Source organism: Lepidothrix coronata, unplaced genomic scaffold, assembly GCF_001604755.1.
Source record: "Lepidothrix coronata isolate B3197 unplaced genomic scaffold, Lepidothrix_coronata-1.0 Scaffold5, whole genome shotgun sequence".
Lineage (NCBI taxonomy): Eukaryota > Metazoa > Chordata > Aves > Passeriformes > Pipridae > Lepidothrix > Lepidothrix coronata.
In genome coordinates this window covers 8,306,664-8,324,472 of record NW_016690185.1, presented here as the reverse complement: position 1 = coordinate 8,324,472, position 17,809 = coordinate 8,306,664, and the positions used below count along the sequence as shown (strand labels likewise).

The 17,809-nt window shown below is 40.0% G+C and overlaps 1 protein-coding gene across 2 annotated transcripts in view; it reads right to left on the bottom strand.

The window, feature by feature from the left end:
* The window catches only part of NKAIN2 (Na+/K+ transporting ATPase interacting 2), a 546,586-nt gene that overhangs the window by 285,398 nt on the left and 243,379 nt on the right, over window positions 1-17,809 (bottom strand). For both annotated transcript variants that reach the window (XR_001877144.1, XM_017829635.1), the window contains exon 2: window positions 9,279-9,416. Coding sequence is in view for 1 of the 2 variants with exons in the window: in XM_017829635.1 (XP_017685124.1) it covers window positions 9,279-9,416 (138 nt within the window). In the remaining variant the exon portion in view is untranslated. The remainder of the gene's footprint in view (window positions 1-9,278; window positions 9,417-17,809) is intronic.

Here is a 17,809-nt window from a genome sequence, read left to right as displayed (position 1 = left end):
CCATTGAAGTGCTACAGGCTGGGGACAGAGTGGCTGGAGAGCAGCCAGGCAGAAACGGACCTGGGAGGCTGCATTGACAGGAAGCTGAACATGAGCCAGCAGTGTGCCCAGGTGGCCAAGAAAGCCAGTGGCATCCTGACCTGGATCAGAAACAGTGTGGCCAACAGGACCAGGGAAGTGATTCTTCCCCTGTACTCAGCGCTGGTGAGGCCACACCTGGAGTACTGGGTCCAGTTCTGGGCCCCTCAGTTCAGGAAGGACATTGAGGTGCTGGAGCAGGTCCAGAGAAGAGCAACAAGACTGGTGAAAGGACTCGAACACAAGTCCTACGAAGAGAGGCTGAGGGATCTGGGGTTGTTTAGCCTGGAGAAGTGGAGGCTTAGAGGACACCTCATCACTTTCTACAACTACCTGAAAGGAGGTAGTTAGTCCCTTCTATGACAGGGTAACCCATCTAGATGATCTAGGAAAGCCAGTAGATGTAATCTTTTTGGACTTAGTAAAGCTTTTGATGCTGTCTCTCACAGTATCCTACTGGACAAAATGTTTAGCACACAGCTAGATAAACACATCATGCAGTGGGTGAGCAATTGGCTCATGGGTCAGGCACAAAGAGTTATAGTGAATGGGGTAAGATCAGGCTGCATTCGGTCACTAGTGAGGTTCCACACAGCTCCATTCTTGGCCCAGTTCTCTTCAACATCTTCAGAAGTGACTTGGATGCAGTGCTCAAAGGAATACTAAGCAAGTTTGCTGCAGACATCAAATTGGAAGGAGCTGTCAACCCCTTCAAGGGCAGGAAGGCCCTGCAGGGAGACCTCAGCTAATGAGAGAGATGGGCAATCACCAACTAAATAAAGTTTAACAAGGGCAAGTGCCAGATTCTGTACCTGGGATGGGGCAACCCTGGATGTATGTACAAATTGGGAAGGAGATGCTGGAGAGCAGTGCTGGAGAGCAGCACTGTGGAAAGGGCCTTGGGGGTCTGTCGTGAGTTGAGGTGGTTGGGTTTTTTGGTAGCAGGGGGGGCTACAAAGGGTGGCTTCAGTTAGAAGCTGCTAGAAGTTTCCCCCCCAGTGAAGCCAATGATATCTGGTCACAGGAGGGGCTTCCTGCTGCTGGCTAAGGGAAAGCCAATAATCATGCCTCAGTGATAACATATTTAAGAATAAGTTGCGTAGAAAAATTTTTGAGCCAGGGGAGAACTAACTGAAGCTCCTGGGTGGCTCTGCCGTCTCCCCCGCCACAGGGGGTGAGGGAGTGGCACAGCAGCAGCCTGGCTCAGGCTTCTCGGCACCTAGCCTGGAGCAGGCAATGGTGGCCCCTGCAAAGGGGCGACTGGGGCCAGGGCATGCAGCCCTGTGGAGAGTGGCCCCACAGCCCCCCAGGCCCACCCCACAAGCTGCCCATGCTGCTCTTGGCAGTGCTGGTCGAGCCAAGTGGCAGCCCCTGCGAAGGGGCAGCTGGGGCCAGGGCTGGGGCCAGGGCGTGCGGCCCCACAGAGAGCGGCCCTGCAGACCCTGGGCCCGCTTCATGAGCAGCCCATGCTGGAGCCTGTCCTGCCTGAGGAGCCAAACAGCACCGACAGCGCCAAAGCCCTCAAGGTGAACTGCAAGGGGTGGGGTTGGGGGGGGTACCCCATGGGCTAGGCCAGTGGCCCCTGCTGGCAGGCACTGCCCTCCCTTCCCCTTCGACTGAGTCGAGCTGGGTCAGGGCCGGGGTGGCCCGACGCGTTTCAGCCGAGCCTACGCTGGAGCAGATGGATGCATGGAAGAAGGCCTTACCCCCATGGAACGCCCAGGATGGAGAGGAGTCCTTCAAGAAACTTGTGGCCCGTGGAGAGGAAAATCCACGCGGGAGCAGGTTATTCCTGGGTAGGACTCATGGCCCTGTGGGGGATCCACATCAGTACAGCTCACCCTACAACGGGCTGTATCCTAGGAAGGACTATCAGGGTGCAGAGACTCCCCCTTGCACCTCAGGGAGAAGTGATACTCGGGACAGTAGATATGGAAGAACTAGTGCCTGAGGGATGGACCCATGTTGGAAAGGTCCGTCAAGGACTGTTACCCCATGGAGCAGGGGAAGGACTCAGAGCTGTGCGCCCCCCCGTAACCCATGGTGAGAACCGTGGTGGAACAGGCTGTCCCCCTGCAGCCCATGGAAGAGTGACCTACAGGATAGTAGATTTGGAAGACCTGTTGCCTGAGGGATGGATTTGTCCCCCTGCACTGCTGTGGGGTGAGGAGGGAGAACATTGAAGGAAGGAGGGGTGGGTAGAAAGTGTGTTTAAGACTGTTTTATTTCTCACTCTTTAGATCTTATCCTGTTAGTAATAAATTTTAGTATTAACCCCACATTGAGTTTGTCTTGCCTGTGTGACCTCTCCCAGCTCAGAGTGACTCTAGTGGGTGCCTAGAATCCGGCCAAGGTCTACCCATGACAGGTCTTGGTCGGTGCCAAGTTGAATATGGGCCATCAGTGCGCCCTGACAACCAGGAGGGCCAATCATGTCCTCGGGGGCATCAGGTAAAGCATTGCCAGCCAGTTGAAGGAGGTGATTGTCCCACTCTGCTCTGCACTGGTGTGGCCTCACCTTGAATATTGTGTGCAGTTTTGGGCACCACAATATAAAAAAGGCATTAAAATATTAGAGAGTATCCAAAGGAGGGCGAGGAGGATGGTGAAGGGTCTGGAGAGGAAGCTGTATGAGGAGTGGCTGAGGTCACTTGGTCTGTTCAGTCCGGAGAAGAGGAGACCTAGCAGAGATCTCATTGCAGTCTTCAACATCCTCACAAAGAGAAGTGGAGGGGCAGGTATCAATCTCTTCACTTCATGACCAATGACAGGACTCAGGGAAACGGTTTGAAGCTGAGTCAGGGGAGGTTTAGGTTGGATATCAGGCAAAGTTTTTCACACAGAGGGTGGCTGACCACTGGAACAGGCTCCCCAGGGAAGCGGTCACAGCACCAAGCCTGTCTGAGTTCAAGAAGCATTTGGACACCACTCTCAGACACATGGTGTGATTCTTGGGATGTCCTTTGCAGGGCCAGAAATTGGACTCAATGATCCTTGGGGGTCCCTTCCAACTCAGCATATTCTATGGTTCTATAATTCTCTGAACTACAGAAAAAACATTCACATTCATTATTATCCATGAAAAACCACTGAAAGAAGGAACAAACTGAAGACTATCATTATGTGTGCTTGAGTAAACTTGAACAAACAAAACATTTTGCCAATGGCACATTTTGAAACAGAATCAGTATCCTGATTCAGAGTCTCCTGTGACAACCAACAGACAGTACTGCTACTAAAATGTTCAAGGTCATTTACTTAATTGTACTTATAAGATTATTGGGCCTTAGCTCAAAATGATTATGCAGAAAATTATTGCTTATATTCCCAAATTATCATTTTCTCTGAAAAGTTGTGTAAAGCACAGAAGTAGTGTGTGTGACTGTGTGCCTCCTTCTATAAATAAATGTCTACATTTTATTTGTAATACAGTAAATCATCACATAAGTACAATTAAACTGAAACATTGAATGGTTTGTCACAAAATGGATACAAAAGTGCTTCCTAAGAAAAGAGAGAGCAGGCTCAGATAGGAGTCTAACTTCTTCAGAAACTTTGTGTCTTGCAATCTGATGAGAATGTACAATGACCATTCAATTTAATTTCATCATCCTTTTTATTAAATAGGTTTACATATAAGTTTTTCTCCCAACAGCTATAGAGGAAGCAGAAGTAAAATATGAGGAAGGACTTCTTTACTGCGTGAGTGATCAGACACAGGAACAAATTGCCCTGAGCGGTCATGGAGACTCCCTCACTGGAGATGTTCAAGAACTGTCTGGATGCAATCCTGTGTAATATGCTCAAGGATGACCCTGCTTGAGCAGGAAAGTTGGACCATATCCCACTCTGGTCCCTTTCAACCTGACCCATTCTGTGGTTCTGTGAAAATATATTTTTTAACAATTTCTTTACTGAGTTTGAGTACACACACTTTCTTATTTTAAATAAAGCAATTATCTAGAAAATAAATTGAATTAGGTCAATAAGGTGAATTAATCCAAGAACTCACTTATGTGTTAAGCATAAGCATCCTTTTCTTTCATTACAAGTATCTGTTTACCTGAATATTAGTTCTCTTAACAAGATTTAGCAAAACAGCCTTCTGAAATGTTTTCTCACCAAAAATGCTGGCCAAATCATTCACTATTTGCAGACTGTCTTACTATCTTTAAAATTCAGAAAGGTAGCTCAGAGAGCATGGTTTGGCTTCACAATTTTCTATGGCATGATTACAGTTGTTTAAAAGTCCCCTGGTATGTACATAGGACAGATGAACTGCCACACATTTTCACATCCTATTTTAAACATTTATAAAAATGGAAGATAATAAATTACCAATTAAAATGGTCTTAAGCTATGCCAGAGGAGGTTTAGGTTAAATATTAGGAAGAAATTTTTTACAGAGAGAGTAATCAGACATTGGAATGGGCTGCCCAGGGAGGTGGTGGATTCACTGTCCCTGGAGGTTTTTAAGATGAGACTGGATGTGGCACTTAGTGCCATGGTCTAGTAACCATGGTAGTGTTGGATGAAGCGGTTGCACTTGATGATCTCTGAGGTCTTTTCCAACCCAGTTGATTCTGTGATTCTGTGACTACAATATACAACTGAAATACTCCAAAACAGATTTGGTAGAGTCAGGGCTACTTTTTATATAGGGCATTAAGTAGATCCCCCTAGGTGTGTTGAGAGATTGAAAATGTCTAGACTTTAAAAAGATATGGATTAACTCAGCTATACTCTCAAGTGCCTAATGGTTTGGCAGACTGATGATGCTCAGACATAAGGTAATTGCCTCTTTCTCTTTTTTTTTTTTTTTTTTTAATGCATATCATGTACCAGTAATAATCTATTCTTTTCTCCCAGACTTAATGTTACCAGGTACAAGGCTGGAAGGGACCTTTAAAGGTCATTTAGTCCCCTGCCATGGGCAAAAATCTTTTTCATTAGATTAGGTTCCTCAAAGCCCCATCCAATCTGGTCTTGAATATTTCCAAGGATGGGGCATCCCCAGCTACTCTGGTAGATCTATTCCAGTGTCTTGCCATTCTCATTGTAAATATTTTCTTCTTTATGTTCAATGTAAACCTACCCTTTTCAGCTTAAACCTATTGTTCCTTGTCCTGTCAGTACAGGCCCTGGTAAAAGGACCTCTGTCTTTCTTATTAGTCCCCCTTATATATTGAAAGGCTGCCATAAGGTGTTCCCAGAGCCTTCTCTTCTACAGGCTGATCAACTCCAACTCTCTCAGATTGTCTTCATAGGAGAGATGTTCCATCCCATTGACTGTTTTCATGGCCCTCCTCCGAACCTGCTCTAACAGGTCCATGTCTTTCTTGTACTGTGGGCAACAGAGCTGGACATAGTGATCCAGGTGGTGTCTCAGAAGAGTTTAGTATAGGGGGAGAATCACTTTCCTCTTTCTGCTGCTCATGCTTCTTTTTATGCAGCCCAGGGTATAATTGGCTTTTGGGGCTGTAAGCGCACATTGCTGGCTTATGTTTAATTTTGTTCACCGGTACCCACAAGTCCTCTGTAGGGCTGCTCTCAATCCATTCATCCATTCATCTGTACTGATATCGAGGATTGCTCTGACCAAGGGGCAGGACCCTGCACTTGACCTTATTGAACTTCATGAGGTTCACATGGGTTCAGTGGTGTCCAGGTCCCTCTGGACGACATCTGTTTCTTCCAGTTAATCAAGTGCATCAGTCAGCTTGGTGTCATCTGCAAACTTGTTGAGAGTGTATTCAGTCTTACTGTCTAGTAAAGTGGGTGGCTCAATGTTATATTGGAAATCAGATATTAAATACTATTGATCCCAGTACCACCTGTTACTGATTTCCAATATGACACTGAGCCACCCACTTCATTCTCTGGGTAAAGCTATCCAGCCACTTCCTTATCCATCTAACCCACTCCTCCAATTTAGTAGGCAGAATGTTGTGGGGGACCACATCACAAGCCTTACAGAAGTCTAGATAGATTAGATCCATAGTTCTTCCCCTGTCTACTGATGCAGTCACTCCATTGTAGAAGGTCACTAGATTAGTCAGGTGACTAATAATCCATAGTAGAATATGGAATATGCACTCAGCATATCAACATAGCTGTAATCCCTCTATAGAAGAAATGGGGAGAAACTGAGCCTCCAGGTGGAGCCCTATCCAGGTGAAGTGCTTTGCTTCTTTCCAGAACCCTTAAAAACTTGCATTGGTATTACCTCTCAGGCACTTTAATGCTAAAAGCCACCACATTTACATCATAGTTGTTACCCTGGATAATCCTTGTTCCTACTGGAATCCTCATTCTCTGTTTCAGATTAGTGCTGTTAAGCAGTCCTTTTGTCATAATTGTTTTCACCAAAAAATGGCTTAATTATAATCTTTTGAAAAGATACCTTTGAAAAGACTTATTCCCACCCTCAGAACAGATGTTTCACCTCCTGCATCAATTCCTCATTTATTGGCTTATGGCTTAAGTTTACAATCAAAAATCAATGTGTTCTTTCTGAATCTGTATTAAGATTAAGCACTTTCATGATATTAGACTTTAATTTCCTGTCCTCTTTGTCCACCACAACTACTGAACCCCATGTAGTTTGAACTATATTCCAGTGCCTGAGAAGACACAGTCACCTTTTTCCCTCATCCACTTCTAAACTTCCCTGACATTCTTGAAAGTTCAAGGAGACACTTTCAGTTGTGGTGTTCCATCTGTCTGAAATTTATTTCCTCTTCTCCCTAAGCCACTGAATCATTTCTTTAAACCTCACCTTAAAATCTCCCTGTTCTCTTTAACCTATAATTCACTTCCACTGGAAAATATTTTTGTGATATCCTTTATGAAGCATGTACAGTAAAAAGGAAATTTTCTGTAGTCTTGTTGAAGCAAGCTAGACTTGAGGTACTAATGTGACTGGATTAAGGGTTCTGTAGAGTCACTCAAGATAGATTGACCCTTGCAGAATCTATTGAACTCTGAGTATTTACACACACTCTCCTGAAAACCTCATAGCTACACCCTTGCAGGCTTATAGGTTGTTGTCTTTCTTGTTGCCTTTGAACTCATAACTTTATTCCTGATATCAGATGACACCACTGATTTATTCTGGGCCCAACACAACTAAATAAAAGGGTGCAGTTCCCTTCTCTCTCCCTTCAATGACCAAAGAGAACCGCAATAAAAATGAAAAAAATTAAAGCACTCCTCTGTTTATCCAACTAAATAAAGGATAAAAATTTCATCAGTGTTTTTTTATCTAAGCAGTCTGTGATAAATGGCAGATTCAAGTGTCTATTATAAACTCCGAGCAAGAAAAACAATTTGATCTTAGATTGGTTCTATCCAATTCACCAAAAGGATGCAGAGAGGCAAACGCACAAAGCCAGATGGGTTACACAGTGAAGGTGAGTTCTGGGAAAGATTTATATGAAAATTAATAGAACAGTGTTGCACAAACCACATCATCCAGAAACTTACGCAAATGATCTCAATTTATAAGGCTGGTATTCCTCCTCATTCACAATGCACTTATCATAGTAGTAGGTCATTTAAATCTAACTTGTTTAGTTCAGCTATGCATTTTACATTCACGATCAGTTTTATGCCACAGAATAGTCTTGGGATGGAACATTTAACCCTTTTTCTTTAACTGATATTTGAATTTTGGATATTTATTTTCAAGTTTTTAGTACTCGTCAAAGTACCAGAAATGGAAGAAAACTCTAGTTCACATTCTCATGACTCCAGTGTCGTAACTTGAAGGAAACATGAAATATTTAAGGCTTGCAATATATTTTTCAATATTGATGGTAAATTTTTTGGAATACATTAAATTTTGTGCATGCATAAAGACATTGCACATGTGGACACACATTTTCTGCATATAGGAGATCACAGAGATAGAAACACAGACAAAAATATTAATGTACTTCTCTTATCATCAAAGTAATGCAATATGGATGGTAACAGAGAATACAAGTGAAATCTTTCTATATTCTGAGTAACTGCTGGTATATGAGGAAACAGATAAGAAGAAACAGACTTTGCAGAAGTAGGTGCAGATTCAGTGGAGTTACTGGAGACAAGGGGTAATGGCTTTAAACTGAAAGAGAATAGGTTTGGATTAGATACTAGGAAAAATTCTTTACTGTAGTCTGGTGAGAACCTGAAACATGTTGCCCAAAGAAGTGGTGGATGCTTCATTCTTGGAAGTGTTTTAGACCAGGTTGGATGGGGCTTAGAGCAACTTGGTCTAGTGGCAGGCGTCCCTGCTGGGCTGGAACCAGACAATCTTTAAGCTCCCTTTCAACCCAAATCATTCTATTGTTCTAAGATTTCCTAATTTTCATCTGACATGAAAATATGGTTATGTATGGGAAAATCTTTTCAACTCTTGTCTGTCTCTGAAATGTATACAACCTTTAAGTGAATTAATAGTTGATTTTGACAGTAATATTGTTATATAAATCTATTTCTAACAGAAGGTGTTCTGAATGATGGCTTTAAAAGTTGCTGTTATTCTTTCTTTATAGAACTACAAATGGCAAAACCCCCATAAAGTCAGAGAATGAAATGAGGATTAAATTAATACTGCATTGTGCCCGAGTACAGGCATACTAAGTCTTTGTATGAGAGGTAGCTGAATAAGGAAAGAAATGGATAAAAAATATTAATTAAGGTCCAAATTCTTACTTTCATATTGGAGACCTCAGTTCATTATTTCTTACCGTACCATCACATTTCATTTTCAGGTTGGACTATAACTTCTAGGAGGCATATAGATAACAGATAGGCACTCTAACAACAATGGTTAATAACAATAATGAGTAACTATAATAAATCATGGCTCTGTTGAGGAAGTCCAATGTATATAGGAAAGTTATGGCTAGCATTTACTCTAGCTCTAAATTCCTCTAATAGTGAGGATATTGTAATTTCTTAAACTGACTCTACTTCTTGAAAGTTTGTATTGTCATGCAGTTAAGGATCATATTGACTTTCAGCTTTTGTAGGTAGTTACCAGTTGTGTTGCACATGTCCCAAAAGCATAAGTTAATATAAAATGTTACAGAAGAAAATTAATCCAAGATGAGATTTCTATTTGCTTTATGAGCAATACAATTTGGAGCGCTGTTTTGTTTGTTTGTTTTATACATGCACATCAGAATAAGCAAATGAAATTCAGTACTTACTCCTGTTATGTAACGAGGTCTATACTGGATGGTTCCAAATAAGCCAAGTATGACTACAATAATATGTATAAAATTTGCCAGGATAGGTGCCCACTGATAACCAAGGAAGTCAAATATCTGCCTCTCGAGCACAGAAACCTATGATTAAAAATAAAAGCATAAATAGATTAGAACAAACCAGAAAACTATGAATATGAGTGTATTTCCCCTTCCCATAGTCAAGATAATTACCCTGAGTTAAAAAATAGTTGTTAGCCATAAAATGAAATGAGTTTGCAATGTTTCACCTTCTTGTTTTAATGAAAGCTGCATTTCTCACTGTTTACAAAGTTATATTCAGTTAGCTAAAACATTCTCATGGGCAATTCTACTAAGGTACTGTACTGTTCACTAGGATGATATGTTTGCAGAAGGAGAAACACAAATCACTTTGTTATATACAACAGCAAATGCTATAATGTTCTAGGGTATCGGTGCTGAAAATAAGTGACAGGTTTATGACATAGCTACATTGTTTCCACTTACAACACCATCCTTTAGCCTACTCCTATCTCTTTACTTCCACCTTTCCTTGCATTTTGATTTTTTCCTCTTCCCTCTATCCCAGCTATTCTGTCAGTAACCAAATGAACACAACTTTTTGACCTGGTTCTCCTGACAATGACTCTAGTTTACCTCCTTCCACTGTCACAAACATCAGCTGAAGTATAAGCTGTTCCCCAAGATTCTAGATAAATAATTTAAAAAATTACTTAAGGGACAATCTCGGGCTGATGATTACTGTTTTCAAGCAATACCATTACAAACAGATAGATCAGACACTAGACAAACTGTCTTTCTAAGAGTATCAGTAGTAATAATTTCAGAATTCCACTAGTAGATTTCCCTTAACTGATGTTTGGACATTATGTCAAAATACAGTACTCTAGCCCAACCCATAGGCAGAATGGCATGTTTTGACAAAAATAATATTTATGCTAATATTAGAAGGCAATTTAGTGGTAAATTTAGATAGAAAGACTAAGGAGTTTCCCTGATACCATTCCAAAAATTTCACTAACTGGAATGGTGAATAGATGAGCTTCATGAAAATGTGAAGAATAATAGAAATAAAAGAAAGAGAATAATACTGATAATTATTAACAATAATAATTAAAATAACAACAATGCGAACACCGCACACAAAAAAAAAAAAAAAAGAAAGAGTGAGCAGATTGTTTCTTGATTAAGTTTCATTAAATGACAGCTGATTGTTTACTAAGTTTATGGTACACTGTGGATTAACTGAATTAGTTTATGTGTCACAACTTCATTCACTTAAAAAATATCATCTTTTGAGATCAAGTAGTAAATGAGTAGTAAATGAGAACTGTTCACCACTGTTCTTGCAACAATATAGTTATGGGAGAATTTTTCAATTTTCATGCCACAGTCCACTACCACAGCAACATTTTCATCTCAAAATTAAGAAAACTTTCTATTAAAAAGACAGCCTACATTTACACTAGCATTGCAAATGTAAAGACTGTTAATTATATAGTATGTACTGGTATATGCTGAACTTTAAAGGAAAGACTGTCAAAATAATCCTGGGGAAGTTTGTCAGCCATGTAATTTCAAATTTGAGTGTTCAGGTTTCATGTTGAACATTGAATTTCTTTCTACAACAAAGACCCCTTTCACACAATGCATCCCACTTATAACCAGTCTTGGTATTTTACCTACCATTTTATTTTACGTATTTACTGACAGAAAGAGATTCTGTTCCTACCTCATCGAAAATCTTTATGAACTGATTTTTGCTATCCTACCACTCTCCGCAGCAGAGGAACATCATAGAAGATTTCCCAGAATCCCAAGACATGTCTAACGGTGACAATGTGATGAAGAAATAAAAGGAAGATCAAGCTGTACTAGAAACATCATGAAAACTCAAACTGCCAGTGCTTCTAAGTTTATCATTAAGAAATATTTCCTTGACTACAGATATATATATATATATATAAAAGGCCAACATGTGGCATAAAGCAGTATTATGTAGGTCAGTGTGAAGTCTGTTAAGCATATTAGCAAAAGACCAGTTATACAATAAGAGCTGTTAAACAGGTAACAAAGGGAAAATGCTCACTCTAAGCACAGAGCTCTTATTTTCATCAGCTAAACAAAGAGGAAATGAGAATAGTAAAGCAGTAGCAAAAAGAGTCTAGATTGTACATCATCATCATCATGGCTAGGCTTCGCGAACGAAGATTTGGGAAGGCTCTATCCACATTTGTTACAGGCACGCTGGTGGCTTATGAGGCCAATACGTGACAGACATATCCGATTGCAAAGGCACAGCAGAAAGACTCCTTAGATGGTGTATTCTGCAAGACATGGTTCTTTCTGCGTTGCCTTTTCTCCTCAAGGTTGATCCTGCGTGCGTTCTCAAAGGAAGCAGCAGCGTTATAGATGGCGTGTCTCCAGGCCTCCCGATTTGAGGCCAGAGTAGACCAGTTATGTTGATCAATATGGCCAAGGCTGAGGTGTTGTTTCAGGGAGTCCTTGTATCTTTTCTTCGGGGCTCCTCTGTTGTGGCAGCCAGTGGCAAGTTCACCATAAAAGACTGTACAAGCTTCTAGTGTAATAACAGTAGAGATTCAGCAAGAAAAAAACAATACATGGGAAGATGCAAATCATTAAAACAGCAGGAGATCATACAGTTAAGTATCCCAATTATAGAGGAAAATTGCAGCATGCTAGTTAATTATATGAAAAGTAGAAAAACTCATATCCCTGCTACAACTGTTAAAAGGTTAAAAGAAAACTGCAGTATCATGTATCAACATTTTGTTTTTGTTTGTTTTGCTTGGTGAAAGGTGAAAGATGCAGTTCCACCAAAACTTGCTTATGGGACTGTTGGATAAATGGATATTCTGTAAGAATCTTTTATTTCTACAAATCAATGTGCCTTTTTTTTTTTTTTTGGTGACTTGTAATTTTTTTAGTACTGATTAGATTTTCTCATTTCACTCCAAAGAATCAGTTGTGTGTGGGACTGCTGGACATGTGAAATGGCAGCATTCTGGTAGGCTGTCCACAGATGAAATGCTGTGGAAATGCAGCTGCTCTTCTGTAGAAGATTAGACTACTGCAGCAAGATACATTGTGGATTTATCAAATGGAAAATATAGGACAGATCTTTATTCCCACTTCCTGAAGAGATAAAGGTGTGAAGAAAATAAAACCAATAAAACCAATGCACAAACAAACACAAAAATAATACAAACTTTCTACATGAGTTACTTAAAAAAAAATTCATTTGGTCTGTGTTTCTAAAAGGGGAAAAGTGAAAAGTAGGAAAAAGTAGTGACAAAAGTTATTAAAAACAGTATTATGTAGCTTCCTCCTCTTCCATAGATGTCAGAATCATAAGGGATTTCCTTATATAGCAAGAGAAAATATAGACCTGATTTTGAAAGCTCTGCATTCCTTTACTTCAAAAACTTAAAATTTTTGGTTAAAAAAACTTCAATTCTTTTTTCAAATCATACCCACCAGCTTCAAATGTTTAATGATGTTTCAATGATACCACAGAGAGAAAGGAAAGAAGTAACAAAATAATACTAATCTTTAAAGTCAAGGAACAGATATAGAATTGTCTGTTTCCTTTCTTCTTCCTCAGGTTGTCCGTATTGGTATCTCTATCACTGACGTGGACAATGGGATTTCCTAAACTGTCACCAAGTCTGCTGATGACACCAAGCTGTGTGGTGCGGTTGACACAATGGAGGGAAGGGATATGTCATCCAGAGGGACCTTGACAGGCTTGAGAGCTGGGTCTCTGCAAACCTCAGAAAGTTCAACAAGGCCAAGTGCAAGGTGCTGCACCTGGACTGGGGCAATCCCAAGCAGAAATACAGGCTGGGCAGAGGATGGATTGAGAGCAGCCCTGGGTAAATGGACTTGGGAGTGTTTGTGGACAAGAAGCTCAACATGACCTGGCAACGCGCACTTGCAGCCCAGAAAGCCAACTGTATCCTGGGCTGTATCAAAACAAGCATGATCAGCTGGTAGGTCAAGGGAGGTGATTCCTCCCCTCTACTCTGCTCTTGTGAGATCCCAACTGGAACACTGCATCTGGCTCTGTGGTCCTCAGCACAAGAAAGATATTGAAGGCCACTAAGTTGATCAGAGGGCTGGAGCACCTCTCCTGTGAAGACAGGTTGCGAGAGTTGAGGCTGTTCTGCCTGGAGAAAAGAAGGCTTCAGGGATACCTTACAGCAGCCTTCCAGTACCTAAAGAGGGCTTACAAGAAGCCTAGTGAGGGACTTTTTGAAAGGGCATGTAATGACAGGACAACGGGAAATGGTCTTAAGCTGAAGGCAGGTAGGTTTAGATTATACATTAGGAAGAAATTCTTTACTGTGAGGGTGGTGAGGCACTGGAACAGATTGCCCAAAGAGGTTGTGGACCATCCATCCCCACAGGTCTTCTAGGCTGGGTTGGATGAGGCTCTGAGCAACCTGGCCTAGTGTAAGGTGTCCCACCCTGATAGCGGTGTTGGAACTAGATAATCTTTAAGGTCCCTTCCAACCCAAACTACTCTATGATTCCATGATTCTTTTGGAAACAAGAGTTTAAAATAAGAATGGGAAAGAGGAAAAAAATGGGTCCTTTGGATGAAAAAGTATAGTACGGTTAGAAAAGAAAAATATGTTTTAATTCAACTCCATTTCAATAATGCGGTGAACCCAAAATGGACAGTCAGTTCCTAATGTTAGAAAATAAACACACAAAACATTGTCTTCTTAGGCTCCCAAATAAATAAAATATCATAGATTATTTTATGTATTCACTGATAAAATTATAGAATAGTCTATTTAAAGGGAACCATTTTATTAATGCATTATTTTTTCCCAAACTTCCCCTAACTGTTTTAAAAACAAATACAAAATAAAAGCAACTCATATGCTGTCAATTTGGAATAGCTGAAACTATTTCCAAATTTTTGTCAGAGGCTGGTTGTTAATAGCTTAACAGTGTTACTGACTTTGAGGGATCTAAGAATTGAATTTCCAGTGCAAAATGAAAACCATTTGGAGATGATTCTTTAAGTATATGATTGGACTAGAATTCCAGACAGGAACTACAAAGGAGAAACCAGTCAAAATATGATTTATAATACAAACTCCAAAATGGAAAATGATTAAGTGTCTTTGCTCAGAAAGCTCCTTGAGAAAAACTCAACCATGATACAGAATCTAAACTCTGCACTGATATAAATTACAGTGCACACGGGCGTACACACACAAGTGAGTCTGTACAGCTCCAGCCAGCCATGGCCCTTGGGCAGCAAACATTGCACAGAGGCACTCAGCATGCTTGGGCTTGGGGCAGGGTCCCACTGAACTGATGGACTCACAGCTGAGTGATGGTAACAGGCTCTCAGTTCACTCTAAAGGAAGAAAAGAGTATTATCTTAAATTGCATTGTAGGAGAATTAAACAACTACATATCATTGACTGGTGCAGGCTAAGAATGAGATAAAGAAATTAAGCTCTAACATTAACTCATTAGGTCCCCTCAGAAAAACTGTGTTGTATCAGATGACCACAGCATCTAATAATTTGCTTGTGTTTTTAAGTTAGTTTTTAAGTTTTTTAATGACTTTCAGCTCTTGGTTCTATGGCATAGAAAGTTAAAATTACCAAAAAAACACAAGTATTTTTGGCCTTTGGCTTATGAAAGATTTCTAGTGCTAAAGTCTGCCTGCACCACATACAATGTCTCCAGCTAACCCTCCACCAGCACTTCCATCATTTTGAGGCAGAATGCATATATTTGGCCCATTCCTTAGAGAGGTTAATTTAATTTTTCATCAAAATTTCAGATAGTATCCTAAGACAGAGGGCCCAGTTACTCAACAAATTCTCCACAGTCACCCAGCAGAAAAACAGATTAACATTTTGAAAGTCAAATCTATACAAAATACACATACACATCTGCAGGTGTGCATGCGAGTCTAGCTGTTTACTGCTAGACAGCAGGAGGAAAAAAAAATGATTTTTTTTTTTTTTGGTAAGAAGTAGGCCAAAACTAAAATGCAGTTGTGTCAGGAGCTGGGGACACAATCGCGCTCTCAGCACAACTAATAAAAACTATCCCAAGCACAGGTAATTCAAGTTAAAATCCAGAAGGAATTAGTTTTCACTTGTCCATTGGTTCCTTAAAGGAACCCCTGTCCTTAATCCGTTTGATGCTGCTGAGAGAAGGAATAGGCCTTCACCACACTTGATAACAAGGTAATCATAGTTTTTAAAAATCCTGTGTAGGACCACATTACTGCATCATATTGTTTGTAAGTGGATTTCTGCTGTGACCTACTAAGGACAACAGGGCTCTCCACAGGTACAGAGTGCATTCTAAGTCTCAGCTGCTGCCTTCCCTAACTAAACGTAGCAATAACAAAAAAATGGTAAATACAAGTTTTCTACAGTAGGGTTTTTTTATGTAGTAGTGAGAAGCAGAGTTGTTATCTAAATAACACTTCAATTATTATTACTCACTATATGAAAATTAGAAAGAGTCTAGCCAAACCAAAGCTGGTGAAGCTGACAGTTGGGTTAAATAAAAAATATTTACTGTGCATTAAACATATATTTAGGGTATTGTATTCATGATTTATATACATTTAGACTTCATCATGAATACATGCAGATCCAATGACTCAGTAGCAAAATCCAACTACGTCCCTGAAAGAATCACATGATGAGTGAGCAGGCAGCAAAAAAGAGGAAAATGATGGCAAAATGCTAGATCAACAAGTTCTAATCTTGCAGAATACTTTCCCACACAACTTCTGTACACCAATATTCATGAAAAAGATAACTGATAGAAAAAATGGGGGAAGTCTCTAATCTAAAAATAAATTATTTGGTATTTTTAATAATGCTTCCTAAAATTTTTAGAATAACTTTACAGGAACCATATTGCTAGAATAATGAAAAAACGTAATTAAATAAGAGTTGCATTTAAGACACATAAACTTTTGAAATCTGTAGCAAATAGTAGAAGTCATGGTGATATTTTTACATAGCTATAAAGCACTGTAGAGATAATTGTGCCTCAGATGGCTATAGTTTGTACTGTACAAGACCAAACTCACTTTTGCTAATAACTTAAAACAGCAACTAAATTCAGAATTTGTGAAGTATAAGTAGATTTCGATACTCTTGAAAACAGCAGAGCATTACAGTTCGTCTTCAGAGCAAAGCTTTGTATACAATTGCACACTTGACTCCAAAGACTTGCTTAAATGGGTTAGAGTCTTAAGTTCATGCTACAATTTAGATCACAAATCTTATCATCATCTTACAGCAAATTTTATATATGTGTGTGTGTGTGTGTGTGCACATGTGTGTATGCTTTAAGACAGCAGAGTTTCTTGTTTCTGGCTGCCCATCAGTGGCAAGACTTAGAGATATGTCAGAACCACATCATTTTGCATGTCTGAAAGAAAATTTGAAAAATCAGTCTCATGTAAACTGTTCTATTTACTTCTTAAGACTACCAAGAAGTTAGTAGCTCAGCTACAGGATGAACTTAAGGAAGAGGTGCTAAAAGCTTTAATCCCTGCAAAGTGTTTTATTTCCTGTTCATGAACGCATGTAATAACAATTTGTGCACTATTTTAATAAGACATATTTTCACTCCACTAAAAACTGTAAGATGTTCATAAAAGTGGTTCACTCTCAAACAGATACATTTATAAACCTCAAGTTATGAGGTTCATTTTTACCTTAAACCGAAGATAATTTTATGACACAAAATACTCAGCTGCCAAGTTCCAGCTAGGGGGTGTAGCAAGCAGGCTAGCTCTGACTGTGGCCAAAGGAGGGATCATGGCCAAAGGAGGGTTAGTGACCACCAGTGGGAATCAATTTAAACACTGCCAACATACTCAACCCAATATTCACCCCTTCTGCCACTGACAATGGGAAGATGTAGACTGATCTCTTAGCAGCTCCCTCCCACCCCTCTGCCCTACCCTTATTCCTCTCTCCTTCCCTCCCTGCCTCTCTCAATCTTTTACATCCTTTTTTTAGCAAGAACATTGAAGCACTGGCACCCACGCCTTTAAGGTGGCAAAATTCAAATTTACTGACACTAATGAGAAAGTTTGAACCAATTCTGAATGTAAAAATACTTTTGAATTAAGATTTAATAATAACTTATAATTGAATAATATGAATTTGCCTGCAGTAAAGCCTGAAGGCAAAATCTAACATTCAGAGAGCATTTAGAAAGATTAGCCTTATCAAATAGTTTCAAATTGTTTCTGTCTTTATGGAAATATTTAACAATAAAATAGGTCTTGATTTCATTCACAAAGATACAACTAGTTTCTACACAGTGATTCACATTACATTACATTACATTTGTAAAATCAACAAAGATGTGATAATGCAGTTATGGAACTGACACAAGGATGCATCTAGGGTATCTTCAGGTAGTGAAACTATCTTCTGTGTATGTTTCCTCAGCCCAAA